The sequence below is a fragment of the Cryptomeria japonica genome, chromosome 5 (assembly GCF_030272615.1).
Source record: "Cryptomeria japonica chromosome 5, Sugi_1.0, whole genome shotgun sequence".
Taxonomy (NCBI): Eukaryota; Viridiplantae; Streptophyta; class Pinopsida; order Cupressales; family Cupressaceae; genus Cryptomeria; species Cryptomeria japonica.
Window position 1 is genome coordinate 103,765,743 of NC_081409.1, and position 19,398 is coordinate 103,785,140.

The 19,398-nt window shown below is 36.7% G+C and overlaps 1 protein-coding gene across 2 annotated transcripts in view; it reads left to right on the forward strand.

The window, feature by feature from the left end:
• The window catches only part of LOC131067525 (histone acetyltransferase HAC1), a 73,604-nt gene that overhangs the window by 19,962 nt on the left and 34,244 nt on the right, over positions 1 to 19,398 (forward strand). For both annotated transcript variants that reach the window (XM_058002562.2, XM_058002569.2), the window contains exons 2-7: positions 9,826 to 10,323; positions 10,766 to 10,871; positions 12,964 to 13,771; positions 13,912 to 15,779; positions 16,872 to 17,168; positions 17,251 to 17,529. In XM_058002562.2, the coding sequence (XP_057858545.2) occupies positions 10,181 to 10,323; positions 10,766 to 10,871; positions 12,964 to 13,771; positions 13,912 to 15,779; positions 16,872 to 17,168; positions 17,251 to 17,529 (3,501 nt within the window). In that variant the 5' untranslated portion in view covers positions 9,826 to 10,180. The remainder of the gene's footprint in view (positions 1 to 9,825; positions 10,324 to 10,765; positions 10,872 to 12,963; positions 13,772 to 13,911; positions 15,780 to 16,871; positions 17,169 to 17,250; positions 17,530 to 19,398) is intronic.

Below are 19,398 nucleotides of genomic sequence, written 5' to 3' on the forward strand. Positions count from 1 at the left end.
AAATTTGACTTTTTGAACTCTCTATCAGGATAATTTTTATGGAATATAACATTTAAGTATAAGTGACATTTCCTTCTATCTTTCTTCTTTCTTATACTTTAAGTTATATTCTTATACTTTAAGTTATATTCCATATATACTTTCAGGATGTTTGAGAGTGGTTTCAGACCTTCAGGAGTTATATTGCAAAATCTAGTTTTTGGAGGTTTTTCAGTTTCCAGACTTAGTCAAATTTCAGGATCAGGACTTTCAGACTTAGCCAAATTTCAGGATCAGGACTTTCAGACAAGCAGGACTTGCTATCCATGTGATCCCCTTGGCGACACTCAAAATGCAAAGGCTAACGGACAAAACCCTAAAAAGCAAAAAAGCAGGGGTCCCCATTTGCAATGGGGCGATGTGTGAAAACGTCACAACACAACCTCCTTGTCTTTTACTTGTGAACCTTCAGCCATATCCTTGCTCTTTCTGGAAACCTGAATTTCTCTTTCATTGTTTACCACTTAATTACTTTTTATTATTTTATCTTCATCGGAGGAAGATTCATCATCTTCCATTCTTCCATATGTTAAAGGAGTACCTTGTTTTCTTAGTCTATTGATCTGTTGGTCCACCCATTCTCTTGAGTAATCAATCACTTCTCTCATCAATGTGTTTAAGTTTGTCTTTTCTGGTTTTGACCAACTTGGTGCTGGAACAGGTTTGTCTTTTTCTTACTCATATTGAGGATGTATGTGATTTCCATTATCTTTCACTTGGTCGGGAATTGAAAAGAGATTGCACTTTCTCATGAAGTCCACAGACATTCTTGACCACATCTTCCTTCTAACTCCAAATTCATCAGTGAGGTTTGCCCAGTAGTCCTCTAGATCAATTCTATGCTTGTATCTCTTTCCTTCAGCTATGAGGACCTTATGAAAAGGATCAAAATGAGTTTTGGACTTGTATGATCCAAGTTGATAGAATTGCAACTTTGTATTGGTTGTTTCTGCTACGAAGGCTGTAGGGCAAATCTCCAACATTTCCCCAAGTGTGATAGGGAAGTTTATACCGGGTCTATGTTTCTCCCTTTAGATGAAGTCAAACTCAGATAAATGTCTCACTACCTCAAGCAACACTAATTTGTCTGTTGGATACCTCGGAAGTTTATAAGGATGACATGTGCATCCTTGAATCCTTATGTATGTAAAGGTTGGGAACTAGATAAACCACAACCCATATTTCTCTATCAATGTCGTTGCTTCATTGGATAACCTTTTTTGCAATCAACCTTGTAGAAAACGAGTGAGATACATAGCGAATGTATCATTCACTCTTCTATAGTGCCCTTTTTCATGTAATTGCAACTAGGGGTAACAATCGTATACCTTGAGTTGACCTCTCCTATTTCCCACTTCACCCTTGCATATCAACCCTTTATACATTATATTCCTAGCCAACATGTATACCATGTAGGAACTCATATAAAATGTCTTTGTCCTTTCCAAGTTCCTTAATTGAATATCCAAGTTGTCACTTATCATCTTTGCTCAATTTATCATTATCAATCCAGCTGAAATCTCCTCTATGAAGTAGAACATTTATGTTTCAAATAGTGCACCTTGAGGAGTCCCATGATCCTATTCAATAGGAATATCATATCACTATATTCCTCCTTGAAATTTGTACTTATGAGCTTCTTGGATAGCTTGGAATGATGTCTCCTTGTTTCACTGACCCACTCATTGTTGATGAGAATCATACATGCATCTGGCTTCTTCTCAAACATTGCTTGAGATTCCTCCTTAGTCTGAGTCAGCATTCCTTGATAAGGAATTCCAAATGTTTCCCTTATTGAATCTTCATTGAGGAATGCAAGTACCACTCCTTTAGGTGTCGTTATTGTCCTTGATTGTGGGTCATAATGTCTTGCACATTCAACCATCAATTCATTGCATTGCACTGCCGGTGGGAAGCCTGCTGCTTGATATATTCCATTCTTCATTATGTTGACTGCCAAAGGGGATGGCATTTGATTCCGGGTTCCATACACCCTTTGTTTGATCTTGGCCATATCCAATTGCTTAAAGTTGGTATCTCCAACTTTCTTCCACTTTGATGACATTTGAGACTCCGGAAAGAATTTTTCAAGCACCTTCTTCATTTGTGTCTCTCTAGCAACTATCCCGGGCTTTGACCCTGACATGATCTTGTATGAAGCTTGAAATTAATGACCACAAAGAACAATTAAAATGCTAAGGATGATTAATCAATTCCAAAATTTCTCAAGTTCTGATTTTATTTGTGAATTTCAGACATTTTAACCTTCTAAAATCAGAATTTAAAACTATTGATGCTTAATTCTGGAAAAAGACATGATAACTCAGCGAAATTTTAAAGTGGCATCCTAGAAACCTGATTTTTCAATACTTCAATGTGGTCCGATTAATATTCAAAAACCTGGGATATGTCTTTCACTTCAAAAATTCAAGGATGAACAATTAAATCCTGTTAAATTTGCCTTAATTCTGAATGTTGCAATCTTGAATGGAAGGTCTGAAAATCCTTGCTTGCAAATGATAAAGGCTTTGATCTTCGATCAGCCTTTATTCCTTCTACCTTCTGCGATTTTCTTATGGAATTCCTCTCCAAATTCGCTGGTCTGCAAATTATGATTCGATTTGCCTTGAAGAAAATCGATTTTGAAATTGAATGATCATTTTGCTCTCCTTTGATCCTCCTTTATAGGTTGATGAATCATCTCCAATAAGGTCAGCTTATGTCTTTTGATTTCCCTCCAGCTGACTTGTAGTTGAACATCAGTTAATTTGCCTGTTTTGTTTGATCTTTGAATAGTCATGATTGGAAATTCGCATCCTATAGGGATTAGTTTGCCCCAACTTTTAACTGATCCACATAAAAGTTTGCACCCTTTGAAGGTAAGTCAGATTTCATAGGGATAAATTCGCTTTAAATTTACATTGCCTTGGTGGGAAATCGACATGTATAGGGACAACTCAGTCCTTATTAAATTTGCTCTAGTATTTTTATTACCTTCACCACACAAGGAGTGGAAATCTGATCCTTATAGGGACTCACTAGTCCTTATTGAATTCCACATTACCTTTGCACATTTAATTCCAAGTGGAAAATCGATGAGAGTAAGGACAACATTAGTCCTTATAGAATTCACTCTACCTTAGCAACTTTACCTCCAAGTGGATAATCGATGGTGATAGGGACAATTCAGTCCCTATGAATTTCATTGTTCCTTTGCAAACTTATTTCCTTGGTGGAGATCTGATTGGTATAGGGATAAAATCAGTCCCTACATTTTGTTCAATGCTTGCAAGGTATTTTCTCTAGTGGAGATTCGATCTCTATAGGGACAAATTAGTCCCTACTTTGCCCCAACTTTTGTCCTTACTTTTGATGTAATCCCCCTTAGGAAAGTTGATCTTTATGCTCTGAGTGGAAAATCGATCTGCATAGGGACCTTTTGTTCCTTACTTTTATCCCAACTTTTGATGTAACACCCCTTAGGAAAGTTGATTTTTGTGGGGAGGGTAGAAAATCGACCCTCGTAGGGACAAAATGATCCCCTATTTTTCTCATAAACTTGTTTCAAAATCTTTTCATCTCCCACTTAAATTGGAAATTCGATTTCGATAGGGACAAAATTGATCTTTGATTTAATTGCTTAGTGGAAATCTGATTTTCATATGGACTTAATGGATTCTCAACATCAATTTCTTCAATTCAAACCCTCATGAGTGGAAAATTGATCTCCATAGGGACAAATTCGTTCTTCTCGCTCAAATCCGAAGGAAGAGTAGAAATTTGATTTCCATAGGGACAAAAATTAAACTTTTGTATCCTTGACATTGTTGACCTCATAAACCCTAAGATCCATTTACACTACCAAAGGAGACTTGGTGGTTTGATCATACCATAAAGGCAAAATTCATGCGTGGAGCTCAAAATTGATACCTGGCCACCCTAACTCCATGAACCGACACGACCAAAAAGCCAAAAAAAAAGGGGTTCCCCATCTGCAATGGGGTGATGTGTGAAAAGGCCACAACAACACCCATTAATAATGACAAGACAATCTTCTTTGACATCCAAATGCTTACAATTCAAAGATTTCGCTAGTTTCAAACCATCATGAGTGCTAATGCCTCTGCTTCATTATTAGATTTATGGCCACGGAAGAAAGAGCTACCTTTCACAAATGATCCTAGAGGAGAACAAATAATCACCTTCACTCCTGCTTGCCTTTAGCAGCCTCATTGAAATTGGGTTTTTAGAAACCTTTTTTAGGGGGAATTCGATGGCTTGAAAGGCGATTTTTTGTTTTTTCTGATTACCCCATTAATGAGGGAATTTCTGTTTTATTATTATGCAAAATAATCATATGTAATTGGAAACCAAGTTACTGTACCTGCTAGAGAAGGTATTTTTTGTTTTACATTTGAAAATAGTAGTTTGAATATTTGTGAACCTCATTAATTCTTATTGATGGTGCCAATACATACCTTTATGTTTGGAGCAACCAATTGAAACTTAGTTTACAGTTTATAACTTATTTTTATGTACAATAATAATATGTAACTAAAACCCTAGGTCTTAGTGTTTTCAAGAGAAGTACTTTTATTTATTTTTGTTTTCTATATGAAAAGAGTGGTTTGAAAATTTCTAAAGCCAATAGATTCTATTGAAACTTTGATTTACAAAAATAGACATTAATGATGGCACCATTTCATTACATATTTTCTTGAATCGCCATAACAGCCATAGAGACATCCATTACAAAAGATATTAATTACAACATCCTTCCTACACTATGCTGAACACATTTTTTTGTTTACAGTTAGACATATAGCTTTTGATGACCTAGAATATATTTGGAGCTTGGCAGACCCACCTATGATACCTTGTTTTTAGACATCCACGTGTTTTGGTATACATCTCGAATCGTGTGAAAACTGCTCACAAAATGTTGATATCTGTGGGAGGGATGAATGAACACGCTGTAGATCTGTAAGTCACATTTTCATTCAATATGCCTTTGGATTTGATATGTTAAGGAATATACCTAAATCCATCCAGGCCTGACATTATTCATGCAATATGTTTGTTTGCAAGGTTTCAAGCCAATCCAAGATTGATTTTGATATTGGTAGTCGAACTGAGAAATTTGCTAAAACAATGCCATGGGATGACGTGGAATTATTGGGCCTGAAAACCCAAACCATTGCCATAAATGTAATATGGGCTGATTTTATCTTTTGTTCTCTTTGAATTTGCACCTTTTTTATTAAACAATTATTATTGGGGGCTTTTGAATCTAATTTGTTAGTTATAGAGCTTCATTGGATTAATTTTGGCGTTCTAGGGTGGTTTCGCCTTTACCATTGCAAGTTGTGTGTAAATTCATACCCTTTTGATGAACAATGGCTTTGGGTGGGAGAAACCCTAATTTGGAAAGTTTTGATGTCAGCCCTTATCATAAATGGTCTCCTAGGCATGTAGACAAGGTAGGTTAGAGTCATTGTGAAAAATAGTGGGAGTTTCGAAGTCTAGGGCCCAAGGAGGACTTATATTTCATGCCTTTGATTGGGGCTTTGGTAATCGGGGTCACAAGGAACTCATACCATTGAGGTATGCCGAATGGAGTAATTTGAACAGGCAATATCAATAGGGTAATAAATTTTGGAATGTATGGGGTTGGGAGTTGGGCATAACTTATGACAAATACTTGAGGAGAGGGAAGGTCGAAAGTTTGACATGAAAGAGCATTTAGTAGAAAGGTTCGGGAGTTGAGGGGTTGGACTTGGTGAAGGAATTATAGGAAGGGAAAGTCCGAAAGTCCAATAGATGTACTTAGGGAACTTTCTAAGGGAGGGTGTATTGTCGATGACATAGGTTAACTCTTAGGCAGTTTTGGCTCATAGAAGACCCATTGAGACTGTTTCATCAGTTATAAATAGTGGGCTTAAAGAGTGAAGACAAGTATAAGGATGAGACTCAAGAATCCCAATGGGGTCTATGATTACATAGGGGCTGTAGCTTTATAAACATGGGACCCAAATTAAAAGGGGTTTTACCCAACCATGCAAGCCCATAACAAAGAGGGTCTATGGGCTTATAATTTTGTGGACTTGAATAGTATGCGGCTTATACAAAGGTTGAGCCTTTGAAAAGAATGTGATTTATCAAAGTTGCCAAAGGTCATGCCTTAAATTTGCAAGGCCCACAACTAGAATGATGCCCCTCAATAATAGAAATTGTGCAATATATATTTTTATTTAAAAATGTAGAAACTAAATTGATACCTCCAAATATGGCACCAACAATGTAGATGCATGTTTGGATTAAAATGTCCAAGATGCCAATGAATGGACAAGCAATCCTAGGGTTTTGGGCATTTCAGATGTAATGATAGGGTTTGATTTGGCCCACAATCCACAAGATGTTGAGTGAATTGTGGATGTCCAACATAAAAGCCTTCTTTCAAACCCTTGTAGATCTCACCTCTGAAGCCCGAATTAGACAAAATGAAAGGCAAAATGAGCAATCATAGAGTCAAATTGGGTGCTACTCTGAGAGAAGTTGCTTATAAATTCAAATCAAGCTATTGAATGCAGCATTGAGGTCTTACAGGCCGAATTACGGAGAAGGGTTTTCTATTTTACTAAGCTTGTTTTGGAAAATATGTATTTTTGGATTTGCTTGATTGTTTGGAGAAACAGTTGCAAAGGATGGATCAGCAAGAGAATGCATGATGGCCATTGCAAAAAGGCTTGTGAGGAAGAATGCTAGGAAGATAACAATGGAGATAATGCAAGCATATGTACTTGTCTTCTAGCTCTCCTAAAGACAAGCCACCCAGCTTGAAAGCTTTGTTTTTGGAACAATGCAAGGAGAGGAGTGAAATGTTCTTATCTTTCATCCTATACCTTTCCATGCTAGCCCAACAGAGGCCCAAAATATCATGGAAGAAGTAGCTAACCCTACTTAGACTTTTGGGAATGTTTCTTCCAAATCATGCTTAGACCTATGTTGCAAGGTTTGGCCCTTGGGGTGCCGAATCCGAGTCTAATTCGAACGTAGTTTGGATCCGGGCTCAATTCTTTTGCAAGTTCGAGTAGTGTACGCCATTTTGGGGCCTGGTTCGTCTTGGGCAAACCTGGATGAACCCATACGCCTAGGTGCCATAAAAACAAAAAATTGCAACTTTTAAACCTTTTTTGGCATCCAATTTGACTTCAACGCCATGGGAACCCTAAAAGTGACCATTAAAACCATAGAAACGAAACTCGCATAAGCTCACCCAAAATATATACATGAAATATAGCATTTAAAATTCACTTCTTTAAGTTATATTTCATGTATATATTGGCAGGATGTTTGAGAGTGGTTTCAGATCTATAGGAATTATTAATCCAAATTCTAGGTTTTAGATCTTATAAATTTTCAGACTTAGTCAAACTGCAGAAATTAGTAGGCTCCTATTAGCATTTTCTTGCTCTCTCTATCACACTCACTTTATTTGCCTTGAACTCTAGACCTATCTCTCTCCCTATCACTCTTCCTCTATCCCCTCTCTCTACCTCCCTCTATCACACTCTCTTTTCTCTCCTCCAAGATCTAGACCTATCTTTCTACCTCTCTCTCCTCACCCTCAAACCCCCACAAGGGGTGTTACCCTCAACCTCATTTTGGTGTTGTGTTCCTTTTACACAAACAACATGACTACAAGCAAGGGGAGATGAAGATGTGGGATATAGAGCCAAAGCATACTAACTTGGATGCTTCCATTTCTTAGCATATCGCATTTGAGGATTTAGAAAGCAAGAATACTATTAGTGCAAGTGGAACTGGCATTGCTTGTGGTTCATCTAATGTTCCTACATCATCTAATGTTGATGATGATGTTGATGATTTAAACTTAAAAGTTCCAATTGTTGAAAGTGAGAAACAATGAAACTTGAACTCGATATTATTATTTTGATATTGAACTTGAAGTATATGATGGTATGATGCTGTGATTACAAGTTTATAGTGGTTTTGTTGTTTATATGATGCTATGTGATATATATATATACATACATACATACATATATGCATGCATAGATGGAATACTCGTAGAGTACTTGGTGAGTTTGTCAAAAATCATGAGTTTTTTTGCTCAGTAAGTATTTACACCATTGACTTATAGAAGAAACTCACTGAATTTTTGACAAAAACTCAGCTGCATAAGAAAAAGAGGCCCAAACATGTCAAAAAATTATCTATTTTTTTTTTCAAGACAGTTTCATTCTCTTCATTAGAATATATACATGAAATATAATATTTAAGTATAGGTCATATTTCTTATAAAGTTATATTTCATGTATATATTGGCAAGATGTTTGAGAGTGGTTTCAGATCTCTAGGAGTTATAATGCAAATTCTAGGTTTTAGAAGATCTTTTAAATTTTTAGATAGTCAAATTTCAGTAATCAATAGGCTCCTATCAACATTCTATCACTCTCTCTATCTCACTCACTTTATCTGCCTTGAATTTTAGACCTATCTATCTCCCTATCACTCTTCCTTTATCCCTCTCTGTACCACTCTCTATCTCACTCTTTCCTCTCTCCCCCAAGATCTAGACCTATCTCTCTACCCCTCTCTCTCTCACCCTCAGACCCCCACGAGTGGTGCTACCCTCAACCTAATTTTTGTGAGGTGGAGAAGCCACATTGGACTCCTAGGACTAGACCCTCTAGTTCTATCTCTCCCTTGGTTTTCTCTAGAGCTGGGAAGAGGAAGATGTCAAATGTTTTGATGTAGTATTTACTTTTAGTTTTACAAGTACAATTTGCTATTTCATTTTGTTTCAATCTATCAGCCATCGACATTCCACAAGAGGATGCCATTTTGTACCCAATTTGCATTTAAATCAATCAAATATATCTATACTCAGCTTGCTTCATATGTGTACTCATTTATTGACTCATTGGATGCATCTCCTCATTGAATTTTGCAAAAAAAATGCATTTCTAATTAAATTTAAGCAATTTAAGTTGCCAAGTTTTCGCCAAGTGTTTTTTTTTGGAGCCTTGGCAAGTTTTTGCTTTTGTTGAGTAGTTCAACTATGTACACACACACACACACACACACACACACACACACACACACATATTATATATATGATTTTTACATTATTTTTGTATTAACGAACCCAAAACCCATTTTCAAAGTTTTGCCAAACCAGGTCCTTGAACCTGAATCTGAGCCCCAACCCGAACCAGCAACTTAGGCTAAGACCTATGGTAGGCAGGTCCTTGTGAACCACTATTCATGTAATATGAATCAATGAAGACTGACTAGAAACTATGCAGTTGAACCCCAATAAGTAATCATGTTGCTTTTTAATTGGTCACTTAATAAGCAGCAACACAAGCAGTGGATTAAGAAAATAAACTTAAAATTGTCAGTGTCTTCTTTTCATTTCAGTTGTTTTGGTTTAAGGAAGAATAGGAAAGACATTTCTATAGTTCCTTTCAGATTTTTTTGCAAGATGATCGACATTGCTTATTTAATCCTTCTCTTCATTTCTTTATACCTTTTCGCAACAGATGCAAGTTTGTCTTACTCTCATGGTGTATTATTAATGTACTAAATCAGATTCACTCCTTTTTTGGGTGGGATTCTGTTTTTGTAAATTTATCCTTTACAGTAATATATTATCTTGAACTGTTCTTTTTTAAAATAAATGGAACATTTCCAAATTTTTAGAACTCACTCATATCTATTGATTTATTCCATATTGACATTATATGTTTCTGTCAGCAGGCATCATTCATTTTAGGAGAAAATATACTGAATTTGGTTGGAAAGACCTTACGCAAATTCTAGATGAGAACCAAGAGATTATTTAGTAGTGGAATGAGAAATACGGTCATAGGTGGTTCACCAAGGGGTGGCATTTTGTAAGCTTTGGGATTTTGGAAGCTAAGAGCAAACTTTTGTTCACTTAGCTTCAAGATGAAGAAGTTGCAGTTAAGAACATGGCAGTGATTTGGAAATGGATTGGTGTTGAAGAAGTGTTAAATGTGGGTTTTTGTAATTAGATACTGGTGGTAACATTGCGCTTTTTGACAGCCTTGGTTAGTACTTTGGTAGAATTCTAGTGGAAACGTATATCAGAATGCAGGCTCAATCACATATTCCCTGTCCTGGCTTGACACCACAGAATGGAAGCAATTTATCTTCACATATTGGAGGCTCTTGGAGGGCTTGGAAAGGGGTCAGTGATTTGCCCAACATGCGAAATTGTATGTTTGACAAAATGTAAGTAAACAATGGCCCAAAGACAAAAAATTTCATTAGTTAGAGCATGTGTGTGTAGAAACTAGGGCATGCATTTATCCTGGGTTATCCAAAGCTTTTAGTGTACTTCCAACTTGCCTTTGCTTTCTTAAGTGTTGAAATTCTCAATCACGTGTGCCAGACAGATGACACCTTACCAAGTGACCCATATGAGTTTGACTTGTGAAAGACAGTTTCAAGCAATAGACTATTGTGATAGTTTCAAATCCTGTTACATGTGCTAGTTGTTGTTGTTGTTGTTCATCTAAGTGTGGCACCAGAATGAACATATTTTTGAGCTTTCATATTTATCTATATCTGTAATAATGTGCAAATTTCATGAATAAATTTCTTCTTTTCAATGCTTCTCAACAAAATCCCTTTTGCCATTTAGAATACATTAATGGTGTCTTTTCTTGTCCAGAATTGAACTTTTGAAACGGCATAAAAATTCCCCTGGTTTGGAGAAACAACTCTATTATGTTGCAAGGCATTTGGAGGAAGGTTTATTTAAAGAAGCTACTACAAAGGTATATCTATGAAGACAATTATTAAATAATAGTTGCTTGTAAGATTGTTGACCAAAATTTCAGTTCAATGTGCCAATATAGTTCTATATGACATGGTTGCTTATGCATGAAAGAAACTATCTTCAAATACCCCATTCAAAATTTCCTTGTTTTTATTAAATCTCCATTATAATTTTAGATAAAATATGAACAGTTTGAATAGCATATTATCCATACGATGTGTCAACTGGTCAACTGCAATCAAATCTAATTTTCAATTATTTGATTGATACATAATTAACGTTGATACAATAGAGAAGAATTATTTGTTGCCTATACATAACGAAGCGTTGTGCCATACTTTTTTGTTGTGTGAATGATGCTTGATAGAAAGGAGCTACCAAGTTCTTCTTAGAGTAGTTTTGTCTAGTATTTCCTGTACAAGGTAATGCTCAAGGTTGCCAAAAGAAAAAGACATTTGGACTAATTAATTTAGGTGTAGTGCTTAAATTCGGCCCTTGAAAGGCATTGTTGCAACAACTCCTTTGCTTGTTTTGTTTATTGTTTAGAGATCTAACCCGGTTGGGTTGGTTTCCCTGCCACAAATGGAAATCATTTTTTTTAGGTGAATGTGAATTCTGCCTGAATTCAGGGTTTCTATAAGTTGACAGCTAACCATCAATGTGCGTGGTCAGTTGATCTCAGTATGAGTCTTTCAAGAGCATTTGTCAAAATTCCATAGGCTGTTCTCCATTTTTAGATATCTTGGAAGTGAAATTTGTTTCATTTGTTTGATTGCTCTCTCTCTCTCTCTCCTCCTCATAGTCACCCAATCCTTAAGGATCTGCCAAAAGATGGTACATCAGCAGGTGGAGTCATTTCTGAATTTTCAGTTGTAGAAATGCATGCTAGGAATCAGCAGTAAAAAAACTGCTGGATCCAATGGGGGTGGTTTCGAAACTGCTGGTTTCAAAGCACTATATCCCTGAAGGGGCAATTACAAAATTGCTGGTCTGGACGAAGGAGCAGTTTCCCCAACGGCAACAGAAATAAGAACATGAGGTGAACAATTTGATGTTCGCTCTTCCAATTCCCACTTTAGGGTATTTAAGTAACAAAGGAGGTTGGATTAGATCAATTGGAGACATTCCATAGCCAATGCACCGTCACTTGGAGTATTGGGAACAATCTACCAATCACAGCACATATAGAGTGAGAGTGCAATACATAAAGAAGGAATTCCAGGCAAGATACACAAGTTGTAAGGTTGCAAGTATTCAAAGCTAGAGAGCACTAGGAAAATAGGAAAGGCATGGAATAAGTTTTTCATACTTGTAATTGTTTTCAGTTTTAAGGAAATTCTTGGAAGATGTGCAAATGCCACTTTCAACTGGTTTTAGAGGGTAAAATCCATGTTTCTATATGGACTCATGTATTTCTGGTTTTCTTTCCACTTTGATTGTATACTTTTAACTATGTTTTGAGTAGCCTAGCATATATTAAAAATTGTTTGACTGTGAACATACACAAGCATTGTCTTCCATGTATTGCCATAAGTTTGACTTCTAAGTACAGGTTTTCCCATGGCTGGTACAAGGTGACTAGGAGTCTGCAGGACAGAAATATGACCTTAATGTAATGGAATTCATCAGTCAGTCTTCCATCTTATCTAGCTTAATGAAACATGAGCAGTTTTTGCCTGTGGAGTTTACCAAGCATGGTACAGGTTCGAGTCTTGGCCTGACTCCTAGTAGTCGCTTCCTCTCCTAGAGATTCCCAAAAAAGGGAAACACTCCTGCAAAAATGAAATATGAGTATTTTTTAGAGTACAATAGAAAAAATTTGCCATCTTTCTTTTGTAATATTTCTTATTAACATGCTACACTACAGTAGTTTTTTAATCAGAGCAGAAATTATAATCTGTAGTATCTTGTAATAATGCCCAGTTTTTTTTTACTCCTTAAGTGAGTCAGATGCATTGATTGTAATTACATATAAGCATATTTATTTATTCCAATCAGTGCAACTACATAAAAGAAAGTATGCTATCTGCTATGAGGTCCACTTATATTTGTACTGAGCATTTTGTATGCGTTCTATTTTCCCTTACCAGGAAGAGTACATGGACATTAGGACTCTGGAAACACGATTGCAAGCTTTTGCCAAGCGTTCCCAACATGGTAATTGTAACCAAAGGTTTGTCCCACATTCTGTTTCTTCCAATGGAACTGTGGGAACAATGATTCCAACTCCAGGTATGTCAAATACTGGATTTGGACATTCAGTGATGGCAACTTCCAGTGGCAACATTTCCATGATGCCAGTTCCTAGTTCAAAAACTTTGATTTCTAATCCTTCTGGCATGGGATGTATGTTACCCGCTGGTAGTGGGTTTGATCATGTACATTCTAATAAAATGAATGTTTTGGCTAATTCTGGAGACAATTTGGCATCTGTTCCGGGACCCCTAGGCAACATGCCTCAATGTCAGCAAGTAGTTGGAGGCATGTCCATGGGTGCAGCAAAGCAGATAATGTCTACAATAGGTTTCAGGAGTCGGATGATTCCAACCTCTAGGTTAGGAAAATCTCCTTCTGGTGGAATGGGTTATTCGAGTGTTAACTACATAAGAACTTATCCACAGAAAATTAGTGGGGGTGCAAATGGGCACTTCTATCAGAATATGAGTGGTCAAATGGGCGGTAATAGCATGCAGCAGAAAAATTCTTCCTATGATTTAGTAAATGGAAGCATGAATTGTGGGATATATATGGCAGAAAATAATCAGAATTTGATGAATGGTACCACAGAATTATCCAATTCAGGAGGCTACTCAAATGCTTTGCAGTATGGTAATGTGCAACTGCATGCTTCCTCAGACCAGAATACCACTCAGCAGCATCGACAAGGTCTTATGCAGTGTAAGTTGTATATTGCTTTCTTCAAATTTTTTATGACTTCTGGTGATTGAAATTTTTGCATGTTTTCGAGGATCATTATAATTGTCTTGAACATTTTGATTTTACTTGGTTTTAATTCATTCTAAACATCGGCATTGCAGCTGCAATGACCAATCTAGTGGTTCCAGTATCTGGTGATGGTTATGCAATGAACGCAGCTGATCTTGAAGGTTCTGGAAACTTATATGCACCTGTATCATCCAGTGTACTTTCAGTAGCATCTAGCTTGAATGGGAAATCCTTAGGGTTACAATCAACACAAATGATACCTGTCCCTGGATTGCCTTCACAGCAACAAATATTGCCATCACTACAGCAATGCCAACAGAATCAATCACAGAAAATGAGTAGTCCGCATGGGTTATCTTTCTTGCCAAAGGGTCAATCAATTCAGTCAAAGCAGCAGAAGCTAAGGTATCAGCAACACCAGAGTCACCATCAGCAACAGCTACATACATATCAACAGACACACATGCATCAACAAATACAGCGTGGCCAACAACAACAGCAACTACCTGTAGAAAGAAGAGGTGCACTTCACAATCAACCTGAATTTATGGTCTCTGGTCAGAAACAGGCAGGTACTAAAACACATCAGAATGGAGCACTAAAGAACGAATTGGAAGAAATAAAAACTCTTTCACTACCAACAAGCCAACAACAGCAGCGTACTGTAAACTTTAAAAATTCTCAGCATCTCAGTCAAGTACAATCTCAGAAATTGCACAAGCGACAGGTCTCATCAAGTCAAGATCAACAAGAAGAGTCCAATAATGTTTATAATGATGTTGCAGCTCAAGTTATGCCAGAAGTTTTGTTGCAAGGGGAGCAGGAGTTGCAAGCACAGGAGAAGCATCATCTTCCACAGCAATTTTCTAGTATAATATTGCAGCAACAACCATCCCAGGAAAAATCGCGACAGATAATGGATCAAGATATGGTACAAGAACAGAAACCATCACAAGAAGTTTCAGGTATTGCTATTACTTCAACTACAACATCCCAACCAAGGCCTGGGACTGCTGGATCCGCTTCTGGTAATATGCAGCCCAGTGTTAGTTCTGAACGACAGAAAATGAAATACTATAAGCAACAAATGTGGCTACTCTATTTGCATCATGTCAGTAGATGTAGAGTTCCAGAATGCCAAACTCCTAATTGCATTGTAGGGCAAGAGCTGTGGGCACATGTTACCACATGCCGTGACACACAGTGTAGTTATCCATGTTGTCGTGGATCTCGAAAGCTACTAATTCATTGTCAACAATGCAAGAATAAAAGTTGTCCTATTTGTGGACCTCTTCGCCATTCTATTATGAAACAACGTGCACATGGTTGTGCTCAGTCATCAAATCTTGGGGCAATAGATTGTGTTCCAGCAAGTTCTGTAGTTTCTATACGAGACTCAACACAGGAAGAACAACGTCCAAGTAAAAGAAGAAAGTTTGAACCTTCCTCTCCATGTTATGCACATCAGGAAGCTGAAAGTGCAATGGTATCTGTGACAAGTCCAAGTGCGGTGCAAGCAATTATCCAAGTGGATACTCAAGATTTTCATCCAAGTGGACATGATGCAGGTATGATGAAATCTCATGTATTAAAGTCATCCAAAGTAGAACCAATATCTGTGAAGATAGAGCAGGCTGCAAGTCCACAACAAGGATCTAGCCAAAAATCTTGGGAATCCAAGAATGATATTTGTCAGAATCCACATGCTGAACATGGGCATATACAAGGGCAACAGGTTAAGGCAGAACCTGCAATGCCTTCTTCTGGAAATGTCCCTGTGCAAGTTAAGCTAGAAGCTGTGCAGGTTAAACAGGAAACTAGAATTGATATACCCCCCATTGATAATTCAGCTTCCGAAAAATTTGATAAGTCAAAAATCAAAGGTGTTTCTTTAACAGAGCTTTTCACCCTTGAGCAGATACGGGAACATGTTGAAGGGCTACGACAGTGGGGTTGGCAGGTCAGTATAAAAGCTTCTTGTTAGGATGATATTTGCTTCTTGTTCATTGGTGTATAATGTTGGCTATTTAATATAGGTCTTCTCTAATGCTACTCTCAACCCATACATAAAAAAATTGTTATATTCAATTTTGAGGGAAAGTGCTGAAGCTGGTTTGGTGAAAGTTTTGGATGCCCAGTTCCTCCTCTATATGCATATTATTTTCCATAATATTGAAAAATGCAGGTGAGTGTTCCAATGTCTGTGGTTGTAAGCTTCATATGCTAAATCTTTGGAATCTTGGAAAATGATAGTATCCTGATTAAGTTTGGTAGTGATAATCTGTGAGTCAATATCGACCTTTGGATTATTGAGGTTTGACTTTGTAGTCACCAAGAGATCTTACCATTTGCCCACAACTTCCACAAAGTTAGTGGATGTGGATAGGAGTTCCAATTGTAGCAGGAACCAAATCAGCATCACCATATGCACATTTTGCCAAATGACACCCACTCCTTGTCTGGGCTACCTGTAGGATTCCCATTATGTTTAATTTAAACCAGCTGGGGTTTTGAGTGGATTACATTTAACATTACTCTTATCTGTTTTGGCAAATCCTGTCATGGGTAACACTAGAAACTTTGTTATGCAGAAAATGTTCAATTTTAGGCGAGTCCCGTAGGAGAATGTTTTAAGTCCAGCAATTGCTTAATTGTCTGAAATTATTTTGTTTTGACAATTTATATTACCTACACAATAAGCATAAGATATCTGAGGGAATAGCAGATGAAATTTTATTTTTAACACAAGAAAATGTGGATTTCCTTCTCAGCCTGTCTTCTCTTTTACTTAGTTATTCTTAATGATAATTGCATCCATATTAACTTATGTTAATATAAATGCCAAAAGTTGATAGTGGAAATCTAGAGAATGCTTTTTCTTAAATTTATTAATTACAGAATTTAGTTAATTTTTTAAAAAGGGCCACTTGAGTTTTAGAATAGAATCTTTGTGTGCCATGGAGCTTCATTTTCTACTTTGGATATATATTTTTGTAAATTTTGTTTCTGTTTTGTAACATTTTACTAAGATTTTGTTGTTTTTCTATCACAGAGCAAAGCAAAGGTTGAAAAATATCAGAATATGGAGCTCCGAATGACTGGTGAAACATGCCAGTTATGTAATTTAGATACAATTACATTTGATCCATCCCCTATTTATTGTTCACCATGTGGGGTCCGCATCAAGCACAATGCATTTTATTACCTTTTGGAAGCTGGTGATACAAGACATTGTTTTTGTATAGCATGTCATAGTGAAAGTCGAGGTGATTCAGTCAAGATAGATGGAAACACATATGCAAAGTTGAAGCTTGAGAAGAAGAAAAATATGGATGAAATTGAAGAATCGGTGAGCATCTATACACATTCATATTTTTAGTTTTGGAATAGTTAATATAATTTTGCTGAACCTAGCTACATTTATTTTGCAGTGGGTTTGTTGTGACATTTGTGAAAAATGGCAACATCAAGTATGTACACTATTCAATGGTAAAAGGAATGAAAATGAGCAGGCAGATTATACATGCCCAAACTGTTACATGGAGCAGATAAAGAGAGGTGTACGGAAACCATTACCGCAGAGTGCTGTTCTTGGTGCAAAGGATTTACCAAGGACTTGCCTGAGTGATCACATTGAGCAAAGACTTTTTAGACGTTTAAAAGAGGAGAGACAGGAAAGAGCAAAAGCCCTAGGCAAGAATTTTGAGGAGGTAATAATTCAATTGTTATCTATATTGAATATTAGACGAATTTGACCTGAAGCTAAAATGATGAAATGTTTCATTTTGTTAAACTAAACCTTGCTTGGAATTTGATGGTGTGACATGATTATATTAGTTTATTGCTAAATACTTAACATATGGTCTGGATAATATTTTTATGTAATTCAATGTGCAATTACAATGCCCAATGTCATTGACCATCCAATTCTATTGTATATGTCAAACTCAATTATGGGAGCTGGATTAATTTTGAGAGAGCCATATAATTTCTTTGTATGAGTCATTTTCAGCACTGTCTTATGGGCTTTTTTTATTATACAATGTAATTAGATCTCACATTAGAAGTGGCATTAAAAGTGGTTTGAGCTGTTATCTGTATCTTATTTATTTCAGGAATAACTGATTAAGAATGTAATGTCCCCTTTTGGGATTTACCGTCCTGAAACAACATTTTTAACTTAAAGTGAGAGTTGTAATATATTAATAAACAAAACTTTATCAAAATTAAGTATATTTTCTTATAATTTTTAGCTTAAAATTATGAGAATAGTTTATAGGATAGACTTATCTTGATAGCTTCTTATGAGTAGATGATACATAATCCGAATCTCTTGCTGTTACTTCTGATATTTTATTGACAACCCTTTTACCATTAGATGTAAATAATGACTATCCTCCCACACATACACCACCCATTTTGTACCTTTTGATTGTTTAGAGTGGCACTGTCTTATGGGCTTGTGTGATTATACAATGTAATTAGATCTCACATTAGAACTGGCATTAAAAGTTGTTTGAGCTGTTATCTGTATCTTATTTATTTCAGGAATAATTGATTAAGAAGCACACATTTTTTTTTTATATTCTTCTTGTTGACATGTTTGTCATTGATGTCACTGTCACCCTGCAAGCACAGTTTGATAAAAATCAGACCATTACACACAAAAATCTATACACAGAAATTCGTTCAGATTGATATTTGTAAATTGGGATCAGTACTAAACCATTATGTCATTCCCTGTGTATGCTACGCTCAACTTTGTTGTGTTCTCTTCATATTTTGATGAAGGAACTGAATGCATCAAAGTTCCTAGACTCGGACTCGGCTCGGACACGGCAAGGCCGACTCAACTCGTGACTCGGCTATGACTCGGCAAAATAAAAAACCCTTGAAATTTAGAGATTTTTAATGATTTAAAACTTGTTTCATGCACCCATTATTGAATAAAGCTTAAAGACACTATAACATCATCAAATAGAAGCTAATTTGATCACATACATCCATCACATGCGTATAAATGTAAATTGTAGCTGAAGGAAATAGAAAACATAGATATATAGAGTTATAAATGTTGTCAAATGTATATAAAATCCATGACATCAAATGTTCCCAAACATATATATAACTGTAAACAAAAACAAGTCTATGGCTCAGGCTCTAGCTCATCCTCAGCCTCAGAGTAGTCTGTCTGCCTCCTACAAATGCGTCTAAGGTAGGTCCTGGATGACTGAGAAGCCATAGTCTCCGCTTGTGAGGTGCCTGTGCCGGATCGTGCTCTATCCTCCTCCTCTGCCATAGCCACAGCCTCAGCTTCTCTGTCTGCCTAGTCAACCCACTCATGGTCCTCCTCAGTGAAGACGGGATCGGTAGACTTAGTGATCCACTCAGACTCTGGATTGATCTCCGCTAAAGTGATCGGAGAGGAGTCAGTGTCCAAAATCTGTCTGGTCCTAAGAGGGAGGTTGTAATGAACAAAAACAAGATCATTCAACCTCTCCACAGACAATCTATTACGCCTCTTTGAGTGGATGTGCTCGAACATGGACCAATTGCGCTCACATCCAGAAGCGCTGCAT